Below are 27,672 nucleotides of genomic sequence, written 5' to 3'. Positions count from 1 at the left end.
ATTAGATGTATCACTAGCCACTTTAAACAATGCCACTTTATATAATGTTTTCATAACTACATTACTCATCTCATATGTATATACTGTACTCAATACCATCTACTGCATCTTGCCATCCTGATGTAATGTATCACTAGCCACCTTAAACAATGCTGCTTTATATGTTTTTATACCCTACAACACTCATCTCATATGTATATACTGTACTCCATACCATCTATCACATCTTGTCTACGCCGTTCGGCCATCACTCATTTATATATTTTTATGTACATATTCGTATTCATTCCTTTACACTTGTGTGTACAAGGTAGTTGTTGTGGAATTGGTAGATTACTTGTTAGATATTACTGCATGGTCGGAACTAGAAGCACAAGCATTTCGCTACACTTGCAGTAACACCTGCTAACCATGTGTATGTGACAAATACATTTGATTTGATTTGATTTGATTGGTTGAGGACAATGCGCAGAGCAGTCCCTCGTGTTGAGAGCTATGTACAGAGCAGTCCCTCGTGTTGAGAGCTATGTACAGCGCAGTCCTTCGTGTTGTTGGCTTACCTTTTCTGATGAGCATGTGGCATAAGTTCTTCTATTTGGCCCCATCCATCCTACAGGATGAGGAAGCACCTGGTTGTTAGAAAGTTACTCTGGCAGATGAAAGGAAGACGTAACAGGCAGGCGGAGGTTGGGAAATGTTTACAGTGTGTTTGCTCCATCAGCATGGGGTTTTATCCAGGTCACTGACCTACAGTAGAGCCAGGATTCTTCCTCACAAGGAGCTTGGGAGGATGTGATGGGAACAGGCTAGAACAGGAGTGTAGAGGTCATGGTTTGCCCGTGAGAGAGAGACTGTGTGGAGGTGGAGGCAGCATCAGTATTCTCCCTCTATTGATGTTGGGGTGATATCCGCATTCCTCTCATGTTGTTATTCTCTGCTCCTGCTTGTCCTCTGCTTGTTGTGGGTTCGAGATACTACTATATCACCAGTACATATGTTTACCTGTCTCAGTGCGTACCACATTCATATACACTCACTGGATAGTTTATTAGGTACACTAACCCGTTTACGAAAATGGATCGCTCCTACAGACAGTGAGTCACGTGGCCGTGATGAGCTATATAAAGCAGGCAGACAGGCATCAAGGCATTCAGTTACTGTTCGATTGAACGTTAGAATTGGCAAAACGAGTGACCTAAGCGTCTTTGAGAGTGGTGTGATCGTCTTTGCCAGGCGCGACGGATCTAGTATCTCAGAAACAGCCACCCTCCTTGGCTTTTCACGCACAACAGTGTCTAGTTTTTACAGAGAATGGTGTGACAAAGAAAAAACATCCAGTCAGCAGCAGTCCTGTGGGTGAAAACAGCTGGTTGATGAGAAAGGCAAGAATCATGCAAGCTAACAGGAGGCCCACAAACAGACAACGGTGCAGTACAACAGTGGTGAGCAGAACAGCATCTCAGAACGCACAACTCGTCGGTCCTTGTCACGGATGGGTTATTGCAGCAGACGACCACACCAGGTTCCACTTCTATCACCTAAAAACAAGAAGAAGCAGCTCCAGTGGGCACGTGATCACCAACACTGGACAATTGAGGAGTGGAAAAACATTGCCTGGTGCGACGAATCCTGATTCCTGTTGCGTCATGCTGATGGCAAAGTCAAGATTTGGCGTAACAGCATGAAACCATGGCCCCAACCTGCCTGGTGTCAGTGGTACAGGCTGGTGGTGGTGGTGTAATGGTGTGGGGAATGTTTTCCTGGCACACGTTAGGTCCCTTGATACCAATTGAGCAATGAATGTTTCCGACACCTTGTAGAATCCGTGCCCCAGAGAATTCAGGATGTTCTGGGGTCAAAGGGGGATCCGACCCGGTACTAGATGGGTGTACCTGGCCGGTGAGTGTATATTGCTGTAGCTTCTTTAATTGTATGTTCATTAGTTGTTCACAGTTGTTTTAAATGTTTAAATGTTGTTTAAAATGGAGGCCTAAGTAGTGAATGGTGTGAGAACAAAGGTCATTGAACAGCAGTCAGCTAAATACATTGCTATGTCCAGGGTCTGGTCTACTACTGTCATGTAGATTTACTGCAGTGTTGCGTGATACAGGATACTTCTGCCTGGTCTGGGGGGTGTGATGTGATTGGTCAGGACAGGAATCTCTGCATGGGCCCAGAGCAGAGCAGACAGACAGCCTCAGTGACTTATCACTCGCTGGGATGTGCTAGAGTGATGGAACACCAACATATAACTATCACACTGTCACAGGAGAAATTAAGCCCATAAAAACCGTTTACATTTTTCATGAGAACCTTCTCCCCCCACCGGCAAGGATTTAATCAAATCTAGCAAATGAATCCTGGTGGCGTAGATAAATAAAAAAGAGAGAAAGAGGGAAGTTAAGTTTATAAGATCAGGCCTTTTGATTGGAGTTCAAATGTAACTATTGTCCCCTTTTCAAAGCCCTAGTCATCTGACGGTCAAAAACTTGCAGATCTAAAATTATTAGCAAGGTAACCTTGACAATACAGGGCTAATCTAATTGTAAAACCAGTGTTTCCAGTATATGCTGCTGTAACTGTTATGAAGTGGCTAGCTAGTTAGCGGTGGTGCGCGCTAATAGCGTTTCAATCGGTGACGTCACTCGCTCTGAGACCTTGAAGTAGTTGTTCCCCTTGCTCTGCAAGGGCCGTGGCTTTTGTGGAGCGATGGGTAACGATGCTTCGTGGGAGGCAGTTGTTGATGTGTGCAGAGGGTCCCTGGTTCGAGCCCAGGTAGGGGCGAGGAGAGGGACGGAAGCTATACTGTTCCACTGCTAAATCGTGGCTGCCACTGCATACCTCTATACATCTACATATGTATAGAGGTATCTACATATATGATGTGTGCAGAGGGTCCCTGGTCTGAGCCCAGGTAGGGGCGAGAAGAGGGACGGAAGCTATACTGTTCCACTGCTAAATCGTGGCTGCCCCTGCATACCTCTATACATCTACATAGATGTATGTCCCAGGAAGACCCCCATCAGTCCCCTGCAGGAAGACCCCAGTCACCCCCTCCCCTCTTAGGGGAGGAAACACTGAGTACGGTTACATGCACACAATAATGTGATTATTGTGGATAGTCAGATTAATATAATAGTTTGATCAAAACATTTACATGCTTTGCAAGAAGAACGGTTTCCCTAATAATTCTCTTTACATGGACATATCTGAAATCAGGCTACCTGAATGCAGAAAAGCACCCTCAAAATGAAAGTTCTACCAAAGCGACCAAGTTCGGACATATTAAGTTTGTATGTCAACAACACCCACAAATGTCACAGGACTCGTCTGAAGGTAACCCATAAAAACAAACGGAAATATAGAGGTAGTTTTCTACCAACAAAAATAAGGGGTTAAATAGTGTCCAAAAAGCTAAAATATTTCCTGAGCTTTCTTATATCTCCTAGATGTAGGACAGACACTTCAAAACCTTATTCCTTATGATACATTTTTTTGCCATTTACGAATGTGTTATTCAATGCGTTTCTATGGGCTACAGGCCAAATTCAATATTTTATCAAATCACTTTTTACATTTTTTTTATATATACCTAAAGCGGTCCTAAAATTCAAAATCAAATAGCAAAATGATCCATGGTATGACCATCTTAAAATAATAGATAAATCGCCCTTAGACAAATAGATAAATCGCCCTTAGTCTCTTAAAAAGGACTAAATTGTTCAATGACAATACCAACTAGCGGCCTAAGATATCTTGAAAGACATATTTTAGGGAGCGGTAATGAGGTGACCAATAATGGTTGGAATTGAGATCAGCTGTGCCATCGATGGTTGCAATAGGCCCCTTGTTATTTTCTTATATTCCAATACATTCTATAGGCTACTCGTTAGCCTATCCGTTGTCAAAAAGGTGAAAACTCTGAAAACTGATAATAGGCTACTGTTTGTTTCCCTGGCTGAGTTGATGAGATGATTTGGTCCATTAGTTGATTGACAGCTGATTGACATCGATAGGGCTTTAGTGGAGTGGGTCGAGAGCTTCAAGTTCCTCTGTGTCCACATCACTAAGGACCTGTCATGGTCCAAACGCACCAACACAGTCGTGAAGAAGGCATGACAATGCCTCTTCCAGCTCATGAGGCTGAAAAGATTTAGCATGGGCCCTCAGATCCTCAAAAAGTTATACTGCTGCACAATTGAGAGCATCTTGACTGGCTACATCACCACTTGGTATGGGAACTGCTTGGCATACGACCATAAGGCGCTACATAAGGTAGTGCGTACGGCCCAGTACAGGACCTCTAAACCATGCGGTGTCAGATGAAGGCCCTAAAAATTGTCAAGACTCCAGCCACCCAAGTCATAGACTGTTCTCTCTGCTACCGCACGGCAAGTGGTACCGGAGCGCCAAGTGTGGGACCAAAAGGCTCCTGAACAACTTCTACCCCCAAGCCAGCTGAACAGTTATTAAAATGGCTACCCGGACTATTTGCATTGACCCCCTTTTTATTTGCACTGAATCTCTTGCACCGGCTCTATGCACACTCACTGAACTCTACCTACACACTCACACACACTACACTGACACTCCAACACACACATACACACACTACATACGCTCACACACACAAAACACATACACACACACTCACACATAGACACACTTTCACACTCTTTCACAATCTTCACATACGCTGCTGCTACTCTGTTTATTATCTATCCTGATTGCCTAGTCACTTTTACCCCTACCTACATGTACATATTACCTCAATTACCTCAACTACCTAGTACCCCTGCACATTGACTCGGTACCGGTACTCCTTGTATATAGTCTCGTTATTGTTATTTTGTGTTACTATTTATTTAAAAAATGTGCTCATCTTTCTTACTTTTAAGTTCTGTATTATTGGGAAAGGGCTCATAAGTAAGCATTTCACTGTAAAGTCTACACCTGTTGAATTTGGCACGTGTGACAAATAACCTTTGATTTGATTTGACCATCCCCACTCCTGCAATTAGCTCCAACCCTGTCTCTTTTATCATGCCACAATGATTTGGTCATTATTATCGTTCAAGAATCTGGTACTTTGCCACATCCATGTGTTAATGTTACAATTCTCCCACTGCTAAGTGGCATATTATTAGACCTAGCTTGTATCGTCGTCCTACTGTATTATCAATATACCTGACTGTTATTATTCTATCTTACAGGTATTTTTTAAGGAGTGGGGCAGTCCCACTCATTTTGTCATTTTTGTTGCTTTTGAGAGATAACAGTGTTGAAAAATGGGGGAGAATGAGTCAAAGGGCAATGGGCCGGATTCGAACCCATGCCAACTGGCATACTGTATGTATGCCCGGGTTAACGGGTGTAACTGCTGGACCAGACAGGCACTGAGGCAACCACTCATTTATGTTTATAATCCACAGAAGAATGCGCACAAGTCGCGCTGTAGCCTGCACATAGCCTACATAGGCTGCTTGAACTAATGCCCAGTGGACCTGCAGTCTAAAAACAGCCTGCATAGGCTGCATAGCCTATAAACACAGCAAGACAGATGGACTAGATCAGAACGTTTAGTTTAAAATGTTAATAATCCATTATTTCTTCACAGTATAAGCGCAGCAATGTGCACATGGTAATACACGCAAATGTTCCAAAATGCAAGTAGTGGACAAAATAAATGGCCTAATGCGCACCACACCAGCCAGCAGTTTCATATGACAGATAGAGATACAGATCTGTAAAACATTCTCAAAGAGGGGAGATCGAAAATATTTGAGCGTGAATGTCTGGCTGAGTTGACAGCCCCATTCATCTATTTCATTAGGCCTAGTACACCTATTATCATATTAAATCACTGTCCTGCACAAATCAATGAACCATCATCAATGAACCATCATCAATGAACCATCATCAATGAACCATCATCAATGAACCATCATCTCTCCCAGCTTCATGGTTTGAAAGAAGTGCGTAATTCCAGTCCACATTATAGGCCTACAGTCTGCATAGCCGAATCACAGATGCCATCCTATATTTAAGAAACATACCCTGTGGCCCTGCCCCTATTTTTGCCATGCTGTAGGGACCACCATTGAACTGGTATACATTTTACAAATTGCCAGTTGGGTCATGGGGTGGGGCCATTCCATTAGGTTGGGTCTGTTGGAACGGAATCTGTATGGTAGGTATGGTACTGCATCGTATAGCCTACAAACACCGCTTCCAGCCCCCCTGGCAGTGATGATAAACATTCAATATTCATTAAAATACTCCTGCTGCAGGATCATTTTCCTCCTGCGACGAAATGGGTCAAATTAAGATCTGACATCTGTAGCCCATTCAGCTGTATTTGAGTCCAGTCATTATAATATACGTTGCTGGGATGACTTATGACAGCCATCTAGACAGTTGTAAAGCTGACTCTAATGGACAACTAAGAGACATAATGGTGCTCCAGGATGACTTGTTCCTAATCCTCAGAAGAGAGAGCGTGGAAGCAGGGACCAAGGTTAATCAACCAAACATAAATTGACGCTCCTCGCCTTTGACCAGCATAACACCCAACCAGTGCTGTAATCACTTAGGTCCCATCTATATATATTCAGAAAGGTATCCTGATTACTTGTGGTCATAAAACAGGGCCTCTAGCGATTACAGTTTATGATGCTACATTTGAATCGTGTAATAGGGGTCAGTGAGCTGAGCCAGTGCACCGTAGTCCGCCCTTAAAGGCCCAGTGCAATCAAACGTGATTTTCCAGGGTTTTATATATATATTTCCAGACATGAGTTTGGAATAAAATTGTAAAATGATGATAATGCCCTTTTAGTGTAAGAGCTGTTTGAAATGACCGATAGGAAAGAGCGATCCAAACATCTCTTTCAATATGAAGCACTAAATGGATACTACAGGATTTTGGCAGATGAACTTGTCAATACCATTTTTATGTCTCTGTGTGCAGTTTGAAGGAAGTTTCTAACTAGCGATAGCACAATTGCTAACTAGCGTTAGCGCAATGCCTGGAAGTCTATGGTAACTGCTAGCATGCTAAGGGATTCCATAGGCTTCCAGTCATTGCGCTAGTCAGCATTGGCTCGCAAAACTACCTCTAACTTCCTTCACACTGGATGCAGACATAAAATGACTCTGGGGAAGTAGATAAAGGGCCTCATTGCCAAAATCCCAAAGTATCCCTTTAACATTGAAAGTCAAACAGGAAGCTAATCGTGGGTTTATCTCTCCTTCAGCTAGCTCGGTATCAGGATAATCTTTAGTCTCACCAGTAACAGCAAGCATACATCAACCGCAACAATACTTCAAATTCCTTGGCACAATAATTACAGTATTTGATGTAGTGTCAAAGACCCATAGCTGGTGACAAAACCATAAAATAAATGGGGAAAAAATGAATGGGAGGAGGAGAAGAGTGGGCCTGTTGCTCTGTATTGCCAGGGAAAAGCTGCAGTGCTTCATGGTGATGGCTGGGAAGGAGGCCCAGGGGACTGCTAGGTGATTGTGTGGAAGGTGCCCTCCTGTCTCTACCTCTTGTTTCTCCTTTGCTCTCTTTCCTTGTATTTTTTTTCTCTCTCCTTTTCATTTGCTCTGCTTGATCGTGCCTTGCGCCTCTCTCCCTCTCTCTCTCTCTCTCTCTCTCTCTCTCTCTCTCTCTCTCTCTCTCCCCCTCACCCGTAGTGATTGTAATCTGAGGCTGTCAGGCTCCCAGTAATTGAAACTGAATAGATGAATCGCTTAATTACCTAATAGCTGATTCTCCAAGAGCTGAATAATGAAGATAACAGAGAATGAAGTGGGCATGAAAAGCATCATTTCTCTAATTACACCATTGTTGTTGTTGTTGTTGTTTGTGTTGATGGTAAAGGGGGGAATGTTGTTGTTGCCTAGTCATTCCCCCACATACTGTAGCCGACTTGACACACTGTAGAATACTGTACAGTCCACTTCCTTTGAAGTACCACCATGCAGAGATACAATATGTTCTACACCAGTAGTTCCCAAATTGTGGGGCGAAATTGGTTAGTGCATCATCAGTTCCTCTTGTCATGTTTGTCATTGTATACTTAGAGAGCTATTTATAACTTGTCAGAAATGTCCAGATCGACTAGCCCATGTTATTTAGGTTTTTCAGCCCATATATATTGTTGTAATTATTGTGTCACTCAAATATCACATGAATACACATTAGACATGGCAAAATGTATAGAATTGTAAGAACATTTTCTTTGAAACTGCAAAATGGTTTAGAATGTTTATAATGTTCCCCAATGCTAGAAGGGAGGCCCCGAGTGAAAAGGTTTGGGGACCCCTGTTCTACACAACGAGGACATGATCAAGCTTGTAAGATTAACAAGCTTCTGAGGAAAGGGGAAAAGAATGATAGTGTCGTATAGCGAGGTGGAGAGAACATGTTCACTGAACTTTTATTCCCCTCTCTCAGCTCTTCTCTAATGATCTATGTTGATGTGGAGAGGGTGGAGCGGCCCCTGTCATGGCTTAGAGGTAACATGTAGCCAGCTAGCACTCCGCTCAGCACCGGGATGGTAACATGCTTTATTACTGAGGCTGGTTGGCTCACTGATGCCCAGCGGTGACAGGAGCCTTGGCTCAGTGCACGCTGACCTATAAAGGATATGAAAATGTTGCATTCCAGCCTCCATTTATTATTCATTAACCGGCTAACCTACCCCCTAGTCAGCAATTTTTAATATCTCGAAGAGGACTCAAGTGGTGGCTTTCGCATTTAGCTCACATTTCTGTTATTCATGAAACAGAATATAAATTATATTATTTTCCCCTGCAATTCACTTCAAAGAGGTTTTTAATAAGTTTGTTTGGAAGTTGTTGTTACCCCCCTTATCTCCTACCTCTCCCTCCTCCCCTCTATCTTTTTCTAACCAACTTGTCATTGTTTTTTCTTGCATCTCAAAAAGTCATTTGAAATGGCGACTCCATAAATGAACAGGGTGGGAGGTAAGAGTTTTAATTAAGCAATCACTTTCCTTGTTTTCACCCTGTTTCCCAGAGGACCTCTTAATGCTGAGCCACATTAAAATCAAACAGGAAACACAACAAAACAACAGCAGAGCCTAACAGAACCGTAAACAACACTGTTCTGGATCTTGTCACTGGGGCAGGAGAGGGGGGGGGGGGGGCTGAGTTGAAATGGCTTTAGGCCTTTCTTAATATACTCTCTCTCACCCCAACATGGAAAATCTTCTGTGGAGTTTTGCAGGGGATTGGATATATGGCTCACTACAGGAACACAGCCATGTCTCCTGGAGCAGACTGAGGCAGTCAGAGAAGGAGAGCTCTCAGGTTGGTTGTCGTTGGAACCACCCTAGTCTTTTTGTAAGGTGGGAGGGGAGAAGGCAGGGGCAGGAGGGCAGCGGCTGGATTTACAGAGGAATTTATCCAGCCTAATGGAACAGTCAGAGTGAATGAAAGAATGCTACGGGGAAGGAGACAGGGAGCGAGGGAAACCAAATCATAGAAGGTGCATTTATCTCGGGCCGTGCTGGAGGTAGTCTGTTAGTGAACAACAGGTAAATACGACCTGCTATGGTCCTGGTTCAGGACACACAGACAGGAAGGACAGGAATGGAAAGCCTAGATACTATACTGTGTATGGAAGGAGGGGAGGGGGGTTTGAGGTGATTACATTGGATGCCAGTCTCGTTCTCTTCTCCTGGAGACTTCCTAGTGTAGCAGATCTGTGCTGCTTGGCCCACATTCATGTTCATGGAAAAGCAGCAGTTAGTTCCCCCTCTCCTTGGCCCCCTTCAGCCCAGTCTGATGACAGAGGACCATGCCAAATACTGGACTGGAAGCCCGCTCAAACATTCTCCCACATTTCCACCGTCCACGCATAGCTATGTGCTGTATGCATTTCTTATGAATGCATTTACCGTGTCACCATTAACTCAAACAGCACCGTGAAAGCTTTCCTTTGCATTTAGTAAATGTAAAGCCCGCCTCTTCCTCAGCCCATCCCTCAATGGCATTTTATCTCTTTACAAAACGGAAACCAAAGTGTCTTGCTCAATACACTGGACATTAACATTAGATACCTAAGTATCCAGAGCTATTATAGATCCAGAAGTAACAGCGGTTTGGCTGTGGGTTAGCAGGGATAGCCGTGACCGTGCTGGGCCTGGGCTGCAGGATAATGACGGGTCAGCTGAAGAGAGCAGAGAGGAAGCCAGCCCAGCTGGGCCCGCAGGCAGGCAGGCGGAGGGGTGGAGGGTTCCGTCGGCCTGTCTGTGTGTGCTTGTGTTGGCAGGCCTCCCACTCAGCACACATTCATCTATCCATCCCCCTTTCTTTTTATCTTCCGCCTTCCTGTCTCTCTCAGCGTGTCTGTCAGGCTGTGAGAGACGTGTGTGTTTTCTGAGTGAGGATTTGGTACCTAAGTCCAGACCCAGACTCAGACCCCTACCCCACAACACCCCACCCCCAGTCAGGGCCTTGCCTGCCTCATCTCCCTCAGCTCTCTACCACCCCCCACAGGTCTCCACACACACCACACCCAGTCATGTGAAATGTCTAGATGTCCAGTGTATCCCAACCCTGGTCTCCAGTGCCCCCAACAGTACACATTTTTATTGTAACCCTAGACAAGCACACCTGATTCAACTTGTCAACTAATCATCAAGCCCTCAATGAGCTGAATGAGGTGTGTTTGACCAGGGCTACAATAACAATGTGTACTGTTAAGAGTCTAGAAAGTAAGTATGCATCTGCTAGTCCTGCAATTTTGTAAACCATTGACTTTTACATAGCAATTGAATATGTTGTTTTGTATTCATTCTTCAAGCCCTTGTGTTAACAAACTGACAAATGGAAGGTGAGCTAGAATTTGGACTCTAGGCCAGGGCTGAGGGCTGCTTGGTGATTGGCCATCTTCCTTCTATCCCTGGTATCAACCCGGCACAGTGGCAGAGACTCCATTGATGTGGAAATCCTCTTAGCTGGACAGAGCAGCAGAGAGAGAGACAGCAGCTGGCAGAATGCTCCACAGTGTAGCAGACCACAACAGCCTCCGTCCACACACAGCACAGAATGACACAGTGATTTACTCAGAGCACGACACCAAGCCTCAGAGTCATCACTGCAGCATCTCCCTCTCACACTGAGCGCCTGTGTAATGCAAAGTGACAACGCATCGCCCCCCTTTTAATGTATTTAGATACGGAGTGTTGGTGAATTGGATACAGTACGGTCTGTGTACGTGTGGAGGGATATTTTGTGTATGCGTGGAGGGATATTTTGTGTATGCGTGGAGGGATATTTTGTGTATGCGTGGAGGGATATTTTGTGTATATGTGGAGGGATATTTTGTGTATGCGTGGAGGGATATTTTGTGTATGCGTGGAGGGATATTTTGTGTAAGCGTGGAGGGATATTTTGTGTATGCGTGGAGGGATATTTTGTGTATGCGTGGAGGGATATTTTGTGTATGCGTGGAGGGATATTTTGTGTATGCGTGGAGGGATATTTTCCTTGTTGTTTGATCCCTCTTTTTCGCAGTCATTGTCTCAAGTGCTCACTGTGCAGATGGGAATTATGGAGCTGCAGACTCAAATAACCTCTGGGCTATAGCCAATATATGTAACATAACAAAGCTTAGTGTGCAGTCTGAGAGAAATGCTTATCATGCAGTCGAAGTGAATTGCATGGGCATAACAAGGATCAACAGAAGTCAATCTCTCCTTTCGCTAAGAATAACTTCTTGGTGGGGTCATTTGAAATCAGTGTACCTATCATTTCCCATTTCTTATCCAGCTGTCCAACCATCTCTGTCATCTCCATCTGGTTTGTGTACCAACACCATTTACCACTTGAGGTGCAGAACATGCTATTATTTACTATCATACAGGGACCCGGGGTTCTTGTAATCCTCTTACAATGTGGAAGAGACAGAGATTGTTTTCTGACCCCTTGTCTGGCCCCGGGCACAGCCTTAGGACTAGCCCTAGTCCATGGTCCTCATCTCTTCCTGCTCCAGCTCCAGTCTTTCTCCCCAGCCCCCACCCCAGCCTTCAAGCCCCAGCTCCAGCTCCAATTTTAGCCTCCAGCAATGGACTCAGGGGAGGGCTGGGGCCATGTTTGCTGGTGATACATCAATAGGCATTATACCCTCTGTGGGATAAGCTCCAAAGGGAGGGCATAATCTTGGCAATGACATTGAAGAGGGAAAAGGTTGTCATTGCTCCTCCGACCAGCCTGCCGTGAATGTTAACATGCTCTGAGCCCGGGCTGGGCTCTGTCCATGATATGTGAGGTGCCAATGTCAGTCTACTGTAACTGTCTGACCTCAAATGTCAAAAGCCTATAATGCCTATACCATTTGTCATAATAATAGAGTTAGTAGCAGTTTATCAATTCTATATACTGTATGTTAATAATCCATATTGTATTCCCTCTGCAAATCTGTACCAGGCATTGCCCTGTCTCTTGTGCTTTTTTTTCTGGAGAATTCTTAGCATATTAATTCCTTCAGGTGATGACCTGATGATTACTGGGCCAGGTAAGACTATGACACTTTAACCTGAAGACAGAACCACATAGATAAACAAATACTGCGCTACTGATCCACCTCATCTGAGGGGGTTCCTTTCCACTGTAAAACTGTGAGGGAACTCTGCGCGAATCGTCATAAAAGTGAGCCCATCTATGGATTGGGGTTATTTACGCCACTATCTATGGGCTATGCAAATCAAGGAGAACCTTTGAATAGGTTATTTTTATGCTGCCATCCAATGTACCTTGTGTGGGTAATCCCCTTTCCTTGATACCTGGATTTACAAACACGATCAAATATTTACCTCTTCTTTCACCTGAACTTTCTATCAATCAAATGTATTTTAAACACTTTTTATCACAGCTTAGTTTAAACCACTCCTCTTCTATTCCTCCAAATCTGGCAGCCCAAAAAAAGGCTGCGTTAAGTTAAAGAATCCTGAAACTGTATAAGGACCAACGAGAGACCAACAGAATGGCAGGGCTGCTAGTCAGGCATCTCAAAGGCCTAATACAAGGCTTTTAACTGAACAAACAACTCTAATGGCCATGCCTCCACATCTACAGCGCCAGAAGTCATATCATTTTGGGTCTGTTAAGTTGGCTGTTTAGTTTGTATCCTTCTGTTCACTTAGCCACTGCGTGCACCAGTACTGTGAAAGGTTCTGGTAGTGAAAAGTCAGAAAACAGTGACACACATGGTGGTAGCTAATCCCAATGGCACCATCAAGTTCCCACCACAACCCATAAATGCCCCCCTCTCCTGTCCTCCCTGTTTCCCACACACCCCAGCCCAGGCTGGCCCCGTCTCCATCCCAGTGCCCTCTGAGTGGTGCGGCGGGTTGTGGCTGGTTCCTCTCATCTCCCAGGCCCATTATCCCACACTGATGCTGACGCAGAAGAGACACAGTTAGCCAGGCCTGTTAGATGAATGGCTGCACCGCCGCCACGCCACGCCAGGCCCCTCCATATGTTCCTCCCATTCTATGGTGAGTGATCATTAGTCCTGCGGCGGGCTGTCCTCCCTGGCTCTGGCTCCGTCCATCAGCCTGCGGCCATCCCCTACTCTCCTCCTCTGTTCCCCCACTCCAGGGAGCCACAGCGCTCTGATATTAGGAGTTTAATTATGAGTTTATGGAAAGCCGGGTGACAACAGACAAAGGGACTCAAAGCCCAGTGTGTGTCTCAGAGGAAAGGAAGGTAGATAGAGATACACTCTGCTGTGTGTGGACGTGCATGCTGGCTACAGGGGAAAGCTTTTGTTTTCAGGAGGATGATATTTTCTAACAGATAAAATGCTCAAAGTACACAGAGTCCTAAGATATTGATTGGTTCTCTACATTCATCTCATTTTTTAGAAGTTGTTTGCTCTGCCCGCTCTTTCTCTCTCTCTCTCTCTCTCTCTTTCTCCCTCTGTTGTTTCAGTCCCAGTGGAAAAGTTGTTGGTTTTGCTTATTTTCTTCAAAGACACAATCATGAAGGACAGTTTAAAAAATCTAATGATTCCGTTTTGATGTAATTATAAAGCTGTGTGAATGTGCTCCATTTTAATTATGATATTTTTTACGTGGAATGTTTGCTGTGTGAGCTGGCTCAGCAGAAAGCATATTTGAACTATCGAATTACTTGCTTTCTACATAGTGTGGCTGTCTGATGAGGCACTCTGAACTCTCCTCATTTCTTGTGAATGGGATAATAATCTTGTCACCTCCCTCTCCTTTCCATAATCCACAGGCATTATCCACCAGATGAAAGGAGACTATGAGACTGCACTGAAACTCCACAAAACCCACCTCTCCATCACCCAGGAGCTCAGTGACTATGCTGCCCAGGGCCGGGCCTACGGTAACATGGGCAACGCCTACAACGCGCTGGGGGCCTTTGACCAGGCTGTACGCTACCACCGCCAGGAGCTACAGATCTCCATGGAGGTCAATGACCGGGCCTCACAGGCCTCCACCCATGGTAACCTGGCCGTGGCCTACCAGGCCCTGGGGGCCCACGACCGCGCCCTGCAGCACTACCAGAACCACCTCAATATCGCCCGTGAGCTGCGAGACGTCCAGAGCGAGGCTCGCGCCCTAGGTAATCTGGGGAACTTCCACTGCTCCCGGGGAGAATTCCCCCAAGCCGTGCCCTACTACGAGCAGTACCTCCGCTTGTCCCCTGACCTCCAGGACATGGAGAGTGAGGGGAAAGTCTGCCACAACTTGGGCTACGCCCACTACTGCCTGGGAAGCTACCAGGACGCTGTCAAGTACTATGAGCAGGACCTGGCTCTGGCTAAGGACCTGCATGACAAGCTGAGCCAGGCCAAGGCCTACTGTAACCTGGGACTGGCCTTCAAGGCTCTGGGTGACTTCACCAAGGCAGAGGAGTGTCAGAAGTACCTGCTCTCTCTAGCCCAGTCTCTTAATAATGCACAGGCCCGCTTCAGAGCCCTGGGCAACCTAGGGGACATCTTTGTCTGCAAGAAGGACGTGACTGGAGCTATCCAATTCTATGAGCAGCAGCTGGCCCTGGCTCACCAGGTGAGATTCTCTGGCTCCTGTTTTTAATCTGTCATAGTCACAGGAAAGGTCTCCACGTTGTCTGCATACAGTAAGGGAGATTAACGTTATATACTGTAAGTTCAGCACTCCACTGATTTTGCAAAGCAGGGCTGTTTATGTAAGGCTGTTGATGTTGAATATTTGCTGATGCACTGAAATCCTATCTGTGCTTTGTTTCAGGTGAAGGAGCGCAGGATGGAGGCGTGTGCCTACGCGGCCCTGGGTGCCACCTACAGACTGGTTCAGAAGTACGACAAGGCGCTGGGCTACCACACCCAGGAGCTGGAGGTGTACCAGGAGCTGGGCGATGTGCCTGGGGAGTGTAAAGCCCACGGCCACCTGGCAGCCGTCTACATGGCTCTGGGGAAGTACGCCATGGCCTTTAAGAGCTACGAGGAGCAGCTAGAGCTGGGCCGCAGACTGAAGGACCCGGGAGTAGAGGCCCAGGTCTACGGCAACATGGGCATCACCAAGATGAACGTAGGGGTGATGGAGGAGGCTATAGGCTACCTGGAACAGCAGCTGGCCACCCTCCAGCAGCTGAGTGGCAACGAGGCCGTGTTGGACCGGGGTAGGGCCTATGGTAACCTGGGAGACTGTTACGAGGCCCTAGGGGACTTTGAAGAGGCCATTAAATACTATGACCAGTACCTGTCTGTGGCCCAGAGCCTGAACCGGATGCAGGACCAGGAGAAGGCCTACCGAGGCCTGGGGAATGGACACAGGTCAGTGACATCTCTCAGTAGCCCTTAGTAGCCATCCTTAGAAACCTGTAACATGACTGGTTATAGCTCCCTATCAGGTCACTAAGTAGGTCAGTTATGCTTATTTAGATTATGTGCCCATGGGGGCCTCATTGATTTTGTTTTGTCACTCAGGTATCATATGAGCACACATAAAACATGGCAAAATGTGTAGAATTGCAGGAATAAGCTTAAAAATGGCTACATATTCTTTCTGCCAACAAGAGGGGTGTGGACAGTTTAGGGTCGCATCCGTAGAGGTTTGTTACTACGCCAATAAAGAAAATATCCATCCTGACCTTTGCCACCCAGGACATTTGTGTGACTGAACCTTCTCAAATAGTAGTTCAGTGCCCTGCAGTGACTCCTGTTTTTGAACTGAAGGAGTTACTTAGTGTTCTAGGTAAGCTGTGCCATCTGTCCAAATCACCTCTTCTTGAAGTAGTGATTGGACTAAAGTGTCACTAAAGGATTGACTTGGGTACATGGCGCCTCTGCAGCACAAAAACCCTGCTTTCGCTCTGGAATGAAAATCTGTGGTTGGATGAAAGCACTAAAACCATGAAATCTCTTACTGCCTGTTATGAACAGCTAATATCTTAATCATAGAAGAAGAGTACTGCTGATGAAAGTATATATAGAACTTTAATTAGTATTTTTCTCGTTTGAATAACATTTAAAAGCAAGGCGTCGTATTTCAAATACACTCCTAAGCTACCATTGCGAGCAGAAAGCCATTCTGCCTTTGAGTAAGTTGCCGATATCAATTTCCTCTGGTTGTTGCGGTGACAGATAATTTGCTTTGACGGGGTATTACTAATAATCATAGTAATCCTGCTTTGCATAATCTTTTTTCTTTTTGTGCCTGCTGCTGTTTTCCTGCTTGTGTTGGCGCTTGCATTTCCAGGACCACCGTAGTTTAGAGACACCTTGACGGTCGGTGTTGCGGATCGTGAGGCTCAGTGAGGCTGGTGCTAGCTGCTTCAGCACTGAGTCTACTGGCCCCCAGCTGATCTGTATGCAAAGAGGCTTTGGCTGACAGACGTCTGAAACCGGGGGAACTGCAGTTAATTCAAGACAACCTTTTACATTCTGTCTCTTTTCTTCTCTTTCTCTCTCCCCTGTGTGTGTCTGAGAGCTGATAACATCCTGTGAGAATACGGTGTGAAACAAAACACGGCAGCAGCAATGGAATCCTAATTTCAGAGATGATTTTTCCCCTTATTGTGCATCATCAACATGCCACCATAACAATCCGACAGAGCCCTGCATTAGCCATGCAGGAGCTGAGAGGTGAAGAATATACATCAGACTCCTACCTTCCTCACTTCCTATCTCTCTCTCTCTCTCTCTCTCTCTCTCTGTCCCAGAGCCTTTAGTGAACCAGCTCACTTTAAAAGAGAACATTAATTAAGCTCAAGCCTTTTATTCTTTTAATGGTCCTTTTCAAGCGACATCCGGCAGTTGTTGCTCCGCCTGTGAATGTGAAAATGGTCTATTTGCAGGGTTTCTGTGCAGAGTGTTCAACAGAACAAAACCTGGGTATGAATGCAGGTCTTAGTCGATGTGTAGGCCTATTCACAGAGAGAGACAGAACCTGTATCGTCCATGTGACATCCCTCTAATCTAGGCCAAGTGGAGGGTGAATTATATTATCTAGCACCCCCCAACACATTGCATCATTAACCCATCAGCCCTGCCTCATTCCCCTGCAGCCCCTTGTCTCTTCCCCTACACACACACACACACACACACACAGTCCTCAGAGAGTCATCTGCCGTGCTTTTTGTTGGGTATCTGAATATTCGTTCCCACTGAAACGATGCAGAGCTTGGCAAATGGCAAATGTGATGTGTGTTTCTCATTCTTCCCTAATAGCACAGTGTGGCCATATGTGCAGATTAGATCATAGCTGTTCTACTATCCTCTGATAGGAGATGAGCAGAGAGAGGAACAGGGTTACTGTGAGAGAAGTGCACTTGGAGGACACAGTCTCTGTGGCACGAGTCTGTTTGTTCATATTGAGGAGCAGATGGCAATTACAGGCCATTCTAGTAGGCATATAATATATCCCATCTCTGTCCCAGCCTGCCCAGTTGACCCTGCATATCTCCGTCCCCTACTGTTTGACTTTCCTTCGTCAAGCCCTGACTCTGTGTCTCCCTCTGCAGGGCGATGGGTAACCTGCAGCAGTCCCTGGTGTGTTTTGAGAAGCGTCTGGTGGTGGCCCATGAGCTGGGGGAATGTGGAGGGAAGGCCCAGGCTTACGGGGAGCTGGGGGCGCTCCACAGCCAGCTGGGGAACTACGAACAGGCCATCTCCTGTCTGGAGCGCCAGCTAGGCATTGCCCGCGACACCCAAGACCGATCACTAGAGGGCGACGCCAGCTGTGGCCTGGGCGTGGTCTACCAGTCCATGGGAGAGTACGAGACGGCCCTGCGCTGCCACCAGAGTGACCTGGAGATCGCAGAGGAGGCGGGCAGGCCCGCCCAACAGGGCCGTGCCTATGGCAACCTGGGCCTCACCTACGAGTCGCTAGGCAACTATGAGCGTGCAGTGGTGTTCCAGGAGCAGCATCTGAGTGTTGCAGCTCAGACCAACGACCTGGCGGCCAAGACCCTGGCCTACGGCAGTCTGGGGAGGACACACCACGCACTGCAGAACTACTCACAGGCTGTCATGTACCTGCAGGAAGGTGAGCAGCGGGGTTGGGGAATAGGAGGAAGGGAGGATACTCATATAGATATGTTGACTTTACTGACATGAATGGTGTTGTGACAGCTTCCAACAGAGATGGAATATATATCTGACAGGCATGAATTATCTTGAAGTAGAGCCAAGTATAATTCTACCAAGAGCAGCATTTTTTTTTTTTTTAAAGCTTATATTTTGTGATACATTTTTTTCTGTGTGTATTCGTCTGTTTTTTATTAGCTTGTGTGAGTGTGTGTGTGTGTGTGTGTGTGTGTGTGTGTGTGTGTGTGTGTGAGCTCATCCCCGTGTTGCATGCCGAGGCTTTTAGCATGTTTACAGACTGCCATTCTTCACACCAATATCCACTTTCAAATGAGCTGCCAAAGGACCTTTTCACACACTGTGGCTGGCAGACTCCTTCCTCTCACGCTTCATTGTCCTCTACAGATGATGGCGAAATAAAAAGCTGCAGCCTTAGCTCTCTAAAATTCATTATGTCAATAACAGTGCAGGGATTGTTTGTCATAGGTTGGACGTGACAAGAAACAGCTTGCAGGACTCCGAGAGAGCTGTAGGGGGTGTGGCCATCAGTACCATTAGTAGCCGTTATGCAGAGGCACACCCAGGGCATTACTCCCCAAAGCCTGTTTGCATACAGGGAGAATGATCCTCTCCTCTCCTCCAAGCCACCAGTGCTTGTAGCGACCTAGACATTGTTCCAGCCCTGCTTGTTGGGTTTTAATGGAAACAAAGGAGGCAGGCCACTCTATCTTTTCCCTGTCCTCTTACTGTCCCCTGCTCTGTCCTTGTATTGTTCTTTGGTCCAGTTATGAAAAAGCACACTACTACTTTTCCAATCCTTGACAGCCAATTATTTCTAGCCAACCTACCCAGACCAAAAAGTTGCCACGGTTTTTTTCTTCTCAGTTTTCCTTTTTTTCTTTTTTTTATGCAGCACGCTTGTTTTTTTGTTTTTGCATCCTGAAAAAGATTAATTGGAAGGAGGCCTAGGAAAGGAGCTCCACTCGAGTGCCTATAGTGACAGCATGTGACTTCAGCAACGCGTGTGACTTTGTGTGTGCATGTGACTGTGTGTGTGTACATGCCTCACAGCAGGAAGGAGAGAGACACAGCAGATTTAATGCCTGCAGTATTTTCATCATATAATTTATAATTAGGTAACACTTTGAGGCTTTATTCTCTTTACAGTCACAATGCCTTGTGTGTGTGTTTATGCGTGTGTGTGTATTTATACAGGAGTGTGTATCGCCCTACTGGAAGCGTGTGTGTGTGTGTGTGTGTGTGTAAAGTCACAGGGTGCATGGGCCCCCGGAGCTGTAGTGAATCTCTTCACCAGCTGTCAGGCAGCCATTAAAGTGGTCTCTAGTTGCTCTTCATAGTGTAGCCAGTCACAGAGCCACCATCACTTCCTCATTCAGCCACCACTATGTGACTGTGCCTGCAGGGCACACCGAATGCACACATAGTGACAGTCACACTGACAGTGACAGCACGAGAGTGACACAGAAGTTAGGGGAGAGAACATAAAGAGAGGGAAGCATGTGAAAAGAGATTGAATCGTGTCCTCTCTCCGACACAGTATTCACACCCCTTGACTTTTTCCACATTTTGTTTTACAGCTTGAATTTAAAATGTATTAAATTGAGATATATTATCACTGGCCTGCACACTATACCTCAATGTCAAAGTGTAACACTTTTTTTTTTTTTTTTTTTTTATGGTTTAAAATGAAAAGCTGAAATGTCTTGAGTCAATAAGTATTCAACCCCTTTGTTATGGCAAATCTAAATAAGTTCAGGAGTAAAAATGTGCTTAACAAGTCACATAATAAGTTGTATGGACTCACTCTTTGTGCAATAATAGTGTTTAACCAGATTGTTTAATGACTACCTCATCTCTGAACCCCACACATACAATTACCTGTAAGGTCCCTCAGTCCAGCAGTGAATTTCAACCACACATTCAAACACGAAGACCAGGGAGGTTTTTCAATGCCTCGCAAAGAAGGAGACCTATTGGAGATGGGTAAAACAAACAAAAAAAGCACACATTGAATGTCCCTTTGAACATGGTGAAATTAATAACTTGGATGGTGTATAAATACACCCAGTCACTACAAAGATACAGGCGTCCTTCCTAACTCAGTTGCCGGAGAGGAAAGAAACCACTCAGGGATTTCACAATGAGGTCAATGGTGACTTTAAAACAGTTACAGAGTTTAATGGCTGTGAAAGATGAAAAATGAGGATGGATCAACAACATTGTAATTACTCCACAATACTAACCTAATTGACAGAGTGAATAGAAGGAAACCTGTACAGAATAATATTCTTAAACATCCATCAAGTTTGCAACAAGGCACTAAAGTAATACTGCAAAAAATGTGGCAAAGCAATTCACTGGAAAATCCAAAATAACACATTACTGAGTACCACCGTCCATATTTTCAAGCATAGTGGTGGCTGCATTATGGGTATGCTTGCAATTGTTAAGGACTGGGGAGTTTTTCAGGATAAAAAAAACAAATGGAATGAAGCTAAGCACAGGCAAAATTCTAGAGGGAGATCTGGTTCAGTCTGCTTTCCACCAGACACTGAGAGATGAATTCACCTTTCAGTATGACAATAACCTAAACACAAGGCCAAATCTACACGAGTGTATACCAGTCCGGAATATAAATGTGTATCTAAATGGTGTGAATAGACAGTATGGGCAGTATATGAATAGAACAGCTGTGTACAGCAGTAGTTATATAGAATGGGCCATGACTAGAATACAGTGCATACAAATAACGTGGGTAATATAGTATGTAAACGGTTTTTCAGTCTCGGTCCAGGCTTTGATTCACCAGTACTGCCTTAAGTCTGCTAGATGGTAGCAGAGTGAACAGGCTGTGGCTTGGGTGGCTGAGGTCCTTGATGATCTTCTTGAACTTCCTATGACACCGGGTGCTGTAGATGTCCTAGAGGACGGAAATTGTGCCCCCAGTGATGCATTGGGCTGACCACACCACCCTCTGGAGAGCCATGTGGTTGCTTGCAGTGCAGCATGCGGTAATGCAGCCCGACAGAATGCTCTCGATGGTGTATCCGTAAGAAGTTTGTGGGTCTTAGGGGCAATGCAGAATTTCTTTAGACTCTTGAGGTTGAAGAGGCGCTGTTGCACCTTTTTCACAGCGGTGTCGATGTGGTGGGACCATTTCAGGTCCTTGGTGAAGCTTTTGACCCTCTCCACTGCGGCCACATTGGTGTGCATTCGATGTGGATAAGGGTCGGATCTCTCTGCACCACTCTGCCAGGGCACTAACCTCCTCCCTGTAGGCTGTCTCGACATTGTTGGTGATAAGGCATACCACTGTTGTGTCGTCAGCAAACTTGATGTTAGAGTTGGAGTCGTGGGTGAACAGGGAGTATAGGAGGGGGCTGAGCACACACCCCTGGGTGGCCACTGTGTTAAGGATCAGCGTGAAGGAGATATTGTTGCCTACCCTCACCACCTGGGGGCGACCCGTCAGGAAATCTAGGACCCAGTTGCACAGGGAGGGGTTTAGTCCCAGGGCCCTGAGCTTATTGAAGAGCTTGGAGGGTACTACGGTGTTGAAAACCGAGTTGTAGTCAATGAACAGTATTCTCACATAAGTAATCCTCTTGTCCAGGTGGAATAGGGCAGTTTGCAATGCAGAAGCTATCGTGTCATCAATGGATCTGTTGTCGCGGTATGCAAAACATGCAGGTTTTTCAATTGCCTTTAAAGCATCATCATAAGTCCTCGTCATATAACAACTCCAAGAGAGTGAGTGTGACTCAGAGAGATGGAGTTAGAGAAGTGAAGGATGAGGGTGATTTCGATCCATTTTCTCTCTCAAGCTCCCGACACTAATGAGACCTGAGTTGTCCCTGCTAGTGCTGCCACAGCTGTCAAGATGAAATGGGTTACTGAGACTAGAGGAGGCCAGTCACACACAGAGAGGGAGAAAGAGAGATTCTGAAAGAAAGGAAGAAAGCTGGAGGAGGGAGAAAGAGGGCAGAGAGGGAAATGGGGATATGGAGGAATGTTAATGCTCACACACATCGCACCGATTGTGGATCTCACGTTCGTCTGCTGATCATTCAGCGCGCTGTGTTTTAGGGACCACCTGCTGTAGACATCTGACTGCCAACATTTTTCACACAATTCTACAATTCTTGGTTTGCAAATTACGTTCAGAGGTGCTAAGTACTCTCGGCCAGCAAACACTGTTGGTGTGTCTGAGCCCTTAAGGAGAGAGGGGAAGTGTTGCAGGCTTCAAAGGCACTGAAGGTGTACTCACAGAGCAGTGCAGATGTCTAGGGGGGAGATGTGTGCTATGCTGCTGGGCCTGGCAGGGTGGGGGTCAACTCCATTTCAATTCCAGTCAATTCAAAAAGTGAACCAAACTTCAATTCAAATTCAAATTTTCCGCATTGAGAAAAATTGGAATGTTTGTTTACTTACTGAATTGACTGGAATTTAAATGGTATTGACTAGAGGTCGGCCGATTATGATTTTTCGATGCCGTTACCGATACCGATTGTTGGAGGCCCAAAAAAGCCGATACCGATTAATCGTCCGTTGTTGTTTTTTTACATTTGTTTATTTATTTTATTTGTAATAATGACAATTACAACAATACTGAATGAACACTTATTTTAACTTAATATAATACATAAATAAAATCTATTTAGCCTCAAATAAATAATGAAACATGTTCAATTTGGTTTAAATAATGCAAAAACAAAGTGTTGGAGAAGAAAGTAAAAGTGCAATATGTGCCATGTCAGAAAGCTAACGTTTAAGTTCCTTGCTCAGAACATGAGAACATATGAAAGCTGGTGGTTCCTTTTAACATGAGTCTTCAATATTCCCAGGTAAGAGGTTTTAGGTTGTAGTTATTATAGGACTATTTCTCTCTATACGATTTGTATTTCATATACCTTTGACTATTGGATGTTCTTATAGGCACTTTAGTATTGCCAGTGTAACAGTATAGCTTCCGTCCCTCTCCTCGCTCCTACCTGGGCTCGAACCAGGAACACATCAACAACAGCTACCCTCGAAGCAGCGTTACCCATGCAGAGCAAGTGACGTTTGAAACGCTATTAGCGCACACCCGCTAACTAGCTAGCCATTTCACATGGCTTACACCAGCCTAATCTCGGGAGTTGATAGGCTTGAAGTCATAAACAGCGCAATGCTTCAATCATTGCGAAGAGCTGCTTGCAAAACGCACGAAAGTGCTGTTTGAATGAATGCTTACGAGCCTGCTGCTGCCTACTACCGCTCAGTCAGACTGCTCTATCAAATCATAGACTTAATTATAACATAACACACAGAACTACGAGCCTTAGGTCATTAATATGGTCAAATCCGGAAACTATCACTTTTATTCTTTCAGTGAAATACGGAACCGTTCCGTATTTTATCTAACGGGTGGCATCCATAAGTCTAAATATTCCTGTTACATTGCATAACCTTCAATGTTATGTCATAATTACGTAAAATTCTGGCAAAATAGTTCAACGAGCCAGGCGGCCCAAACTGTTGCATATACCCTGACTCTGCGTGCAATGAACGCAAGAGAAATGACACAATTTCACCTGGTTAATATTGCCTGCTAACCTGGATTTCTTTTAGCTAAATATGCAGGTTTAAAAATATATACTTCTGTGTATTGATTTTAAGAAAGGCATTGATGTTTATGGTTAGATGCATTCGTGCAACGATTGTGCTTTTTTCGCAAATGCGCTTTTGTTAAATCATCCCCAATTTGGTGAAGTCGGCTGTCTTTGTTAGTAAAAAATAATCTTCACACAGTTCGCAACGAGCCAGGCGGCCCAAACTGCTGCATATACCCTGACTCTGTTGCAAGAGAAGTGACACATTTTCCTTAGTTAAAAGAAATTCATGTTAGCAGGCAATATTAACCTGTTGAGGACAGACGTTCCGCTAGCGGAACCCCTAGCCAACAGCCAATGGCATCGCACGGCGCGAAATACAAAACCAACTAAAATACCACAATTCAATTTTCTCAAACAATCAACTATTTTACACCATTTTGAAGATAAGACTCTCGTTAATGTAACCACATTGTCCAATTTCAAAAAGGCTTTACAGCGAAAGCAAAACATTAGATTATGTTAGGAGAGTACATAGACACAAATAATCACACAGCCATTTTCCAAGCAAGCATATATGTCACATAATCCCAAACCTCAGCTAAATGCAGCACTAACCTTTGATCTTCATTAGATGACACTCCTAGGACATTATGTTATACAATACATGCATGTTTTGTTCAATCAAGTTCATATTTATATCAAAAAACAGCTTTTTACATTAGCATGTGATGTTCAGAACTAGCATACCCACCGAACACTTCCGGTAAATTTACTAAATTACTCATGATAAACGTTGACAAAATGCATAACAATTATTTAAAGAATTATAGATACTGAACTCCTTTATGCAATTGCTATGTCCGATTTTAAAATAGCTTTTCGGCGAAAGCACATTTTGCAATATTCTGAGTACATAGCTCGGCCATCACGGCTAGCTAATTTGACATCCACCAAGTTTGGGACAACCTAAACTCAGAATTACTATTAGAAAAATTGAATTACCTTTGCTGTTCTTCGTCAGAATGCACTCCCAGGACTTCTACTTCAACAACAAATGTTGTTTTGGTTCCAAATAATCCATAGTTATATCCAAATACCTCCGTTTTGTTCGTGCGTTCAGGTCACTAATGTGACCACAAACAATTTCAAAATATTCCAAAATATTCCATTACCGCGTTCAGGTCACTATCCGAAGGGTGACGCGCGAGCGCATTTCGTGACCAAAAAATTCAAAATATTCTATTACCGTACTTATAAGCATGTCAAACGCTGTTTAAAATCAATTTTTATGCTATTTTTCTCATAAAATAGCAATAATATTCCAACCGGGCAACGTTGTATTCATTCAAAGACCGAAAGAAAAAAATGGAGAAGTCTCGTGACCGCGCATCTCCAGTCTCACTGTCCCCAGGCTGACCACTCACAAACAGAGCTGCTGTACTTTGCCCAGAGACAGCAGACACCCTATTCCACTTTCTGGCGGCCATTGGAAACCTTAGAAAGTGTCACGTTACAGCACAGATGCTGTAATGTCGATAGAGATGCAACAGAAGGACAACAAATTGTCAGACAGGGCACTTCCTGTATGGAATCTTTTCAGGTTTTGGCCTGCCATATGAGTTCTGTTATACTCACAGACACCATTCAAATAGTTTTAGAAACTTTAGAGTGTTTTCTATCCAATTCCACTAATTATATGCATATTCTATTTTTTATCCGGCCGTGAAAATACTGCCCCCTATCCCAAAGGTGTTAACTAAATATGCAGGTTTAAAAATATATACTTGTGTATTGATTTTAAGAAAGGCATTGATGTTTATGGTTAGGTACACATTGGAGCAATGTGTACCTAAGCAATTATATGCAACGCAGGACAAGCTAGATAACTACACATGGTTGATGATATTACTAGTTTAACTAGTGATTATGATTGATTGATTGTTTTTTATAAGTTTAATGCTAGCTAGCAACTTACCTTGGCTTCTTACTGCATTCACGTAACAGGCAGGCTCCTCGTGGAATGCAATGTAAAGCAGGGGGTTAGAGCGTCGGACTAGTTAACCGTAAGGTTGCAAGATTGAATCCCCGAGCTGACAAGGTAAAAATCTTTTGTTCTGCCCCTGAACAAGGCAGTTAACCCATCGTTTCTAGGCCGTCATTGAAAATAAGAATGTGTTCTTAACTGACTTGCCTAGTTAAATAAAGGTTTAAAATATAAAAAAATTGCCCAAATCCATGTGTCAAAATACCGATTTCCGATTGTTATGGAAACTTGAAATTGGCCATTCCGATTAATCGGTCGACTCTAGTATTGACCCCAGCCATGGGGGCCTGGTGGAATACAAGGTTGGGTGTTCCTTCTTGGTCACGTTCTCAGGAATGTCTGGAAACGCAGAGAGAGTGAGACGAGGGCCGCTTGATACACTACATGACCAAAAGTTTGTGGACACCTGCTCATCGAACATCTCGTTCCAAAATCATGGGCATTAGTATGGAGTTGGTTCCCCCTTTGCTGTTATAATAGCCTTCAATCTTCTGGGAAGGATTTCCACTATATGTCAAAACATTGCTGCGGGGACTTGCTTCCATTCAGCCACAAGAGCATTAGTGAGGTCGGGCACTGATGTTGGGCGATTAGGCCTGGCTCACAGTTGGCGTTCCAATTCATCCCAAATGTGTTCGATGGGGTTGATGTCAGAGCTCTGTGCAGGCCAGTCAAGTTCTTCCACACCGATCTCGACAAACCATTTCTGTTTGGACCTCACTTTGTGCACGAGGGCATTGTCATGCTGAAACAGGACCTTCCCCAAACTGTTCTAACAAAGTTGGAAAAACAGAATTGTCTAGAATGTCATTGTATGCTGTAACGTTAAGATTTCCGTTCTCTGGAACTAAAGGGCCTAGCTCGAACCATGAAAACAGCCCCAGACCATTATTCCATCTCCACCAAACTTTATAGTTGGCACTATGCATTGGGGCAGGTAGCATTGTCCTGGCATCCGCCAAACCCAGATTTGTCCGTCGGACTGCCAGATGGTGAAGCTTGATTCATCACTCCAGAGAGCGCGTTTCCACTGCTCCAGAGACCAATTGTGGTGAGCTTTACACCACTCTAGCCGACGCTTGGCATTGCGCATAGAGATGTTAGGCTTGTGTGTGGCTGCTCGGCCATGGAAACCTATTTCATGAAATTCCCGACGAACAGTTCTTGTGCTGACGTTGCTTCCAGAGGCAGTTTGGAACTCAGTAGTGTGTTGCATTCGAGGACCGATGATTCTGTGAGCTTGTGTGGCCTACCACTTTGCAGCGGAGCCGTTGTTGCTCCTAGACGTTTCTACTTCACAATAACAGCACTTGCAGTTGGCCGGGGCAGCTCTAGCAGGGCAGACATTTGACGGTGCCACGTTCAGTAAGGCCATTCTACTGCCAATGTTTGTCTATGGAGATTGCATGACTGTGTGCTCGATTTTATACACCTGT

The 27,672-nt window shown here is 44.9% G+C and overlaps 1 protein-coding gene across 1 annotated transcript in view; it reads left to right on the top strand.

The window, feature by feature from the left end:
* The window catches only part of LOC115199591 (tetratricopeptide repeat protein 28), a 225,624-nt gene that overhangs the window by 162,611 nt on the left and 35,341 nt on the right, over positions 1-27,672 (top strand). The window contains exons 6-8 of the mRNA XM_029761921.1: positions 14,281-15,077; positions 15,279-15,823; positions 18,013-18,536. Coding sequence (XP_029617781.1) covers positions 14,281-15,077; positions 15,279-15,823; positions 18,013-18,536 — 1,866 coding nt within the window. The remainder of the gene's footprint in view (positions 1-14,280; positions 15,078-15,278; positions 15,824-18,012; positions 18,537-27,672) is intronic.

The sequence above is a fragment of the Salmo trutta genome, chromosome 9 (assembly GCF_901001165.1).
Source record: "Salmo trutta chromosome 9, fSalTru1.1, whole genome shotgun sequence".
In the NCBI taxonomy this organism is placed as follows: domain Eukaryota; kingdom Metazoa; phylum Chordata; class Actinopteri; order Salmoniformes; family Salmonidae; genus Salmo; species Salmo trutta.
This window is presented reverse-complemented; position numbering and strand designations above follow the sequence as displayed.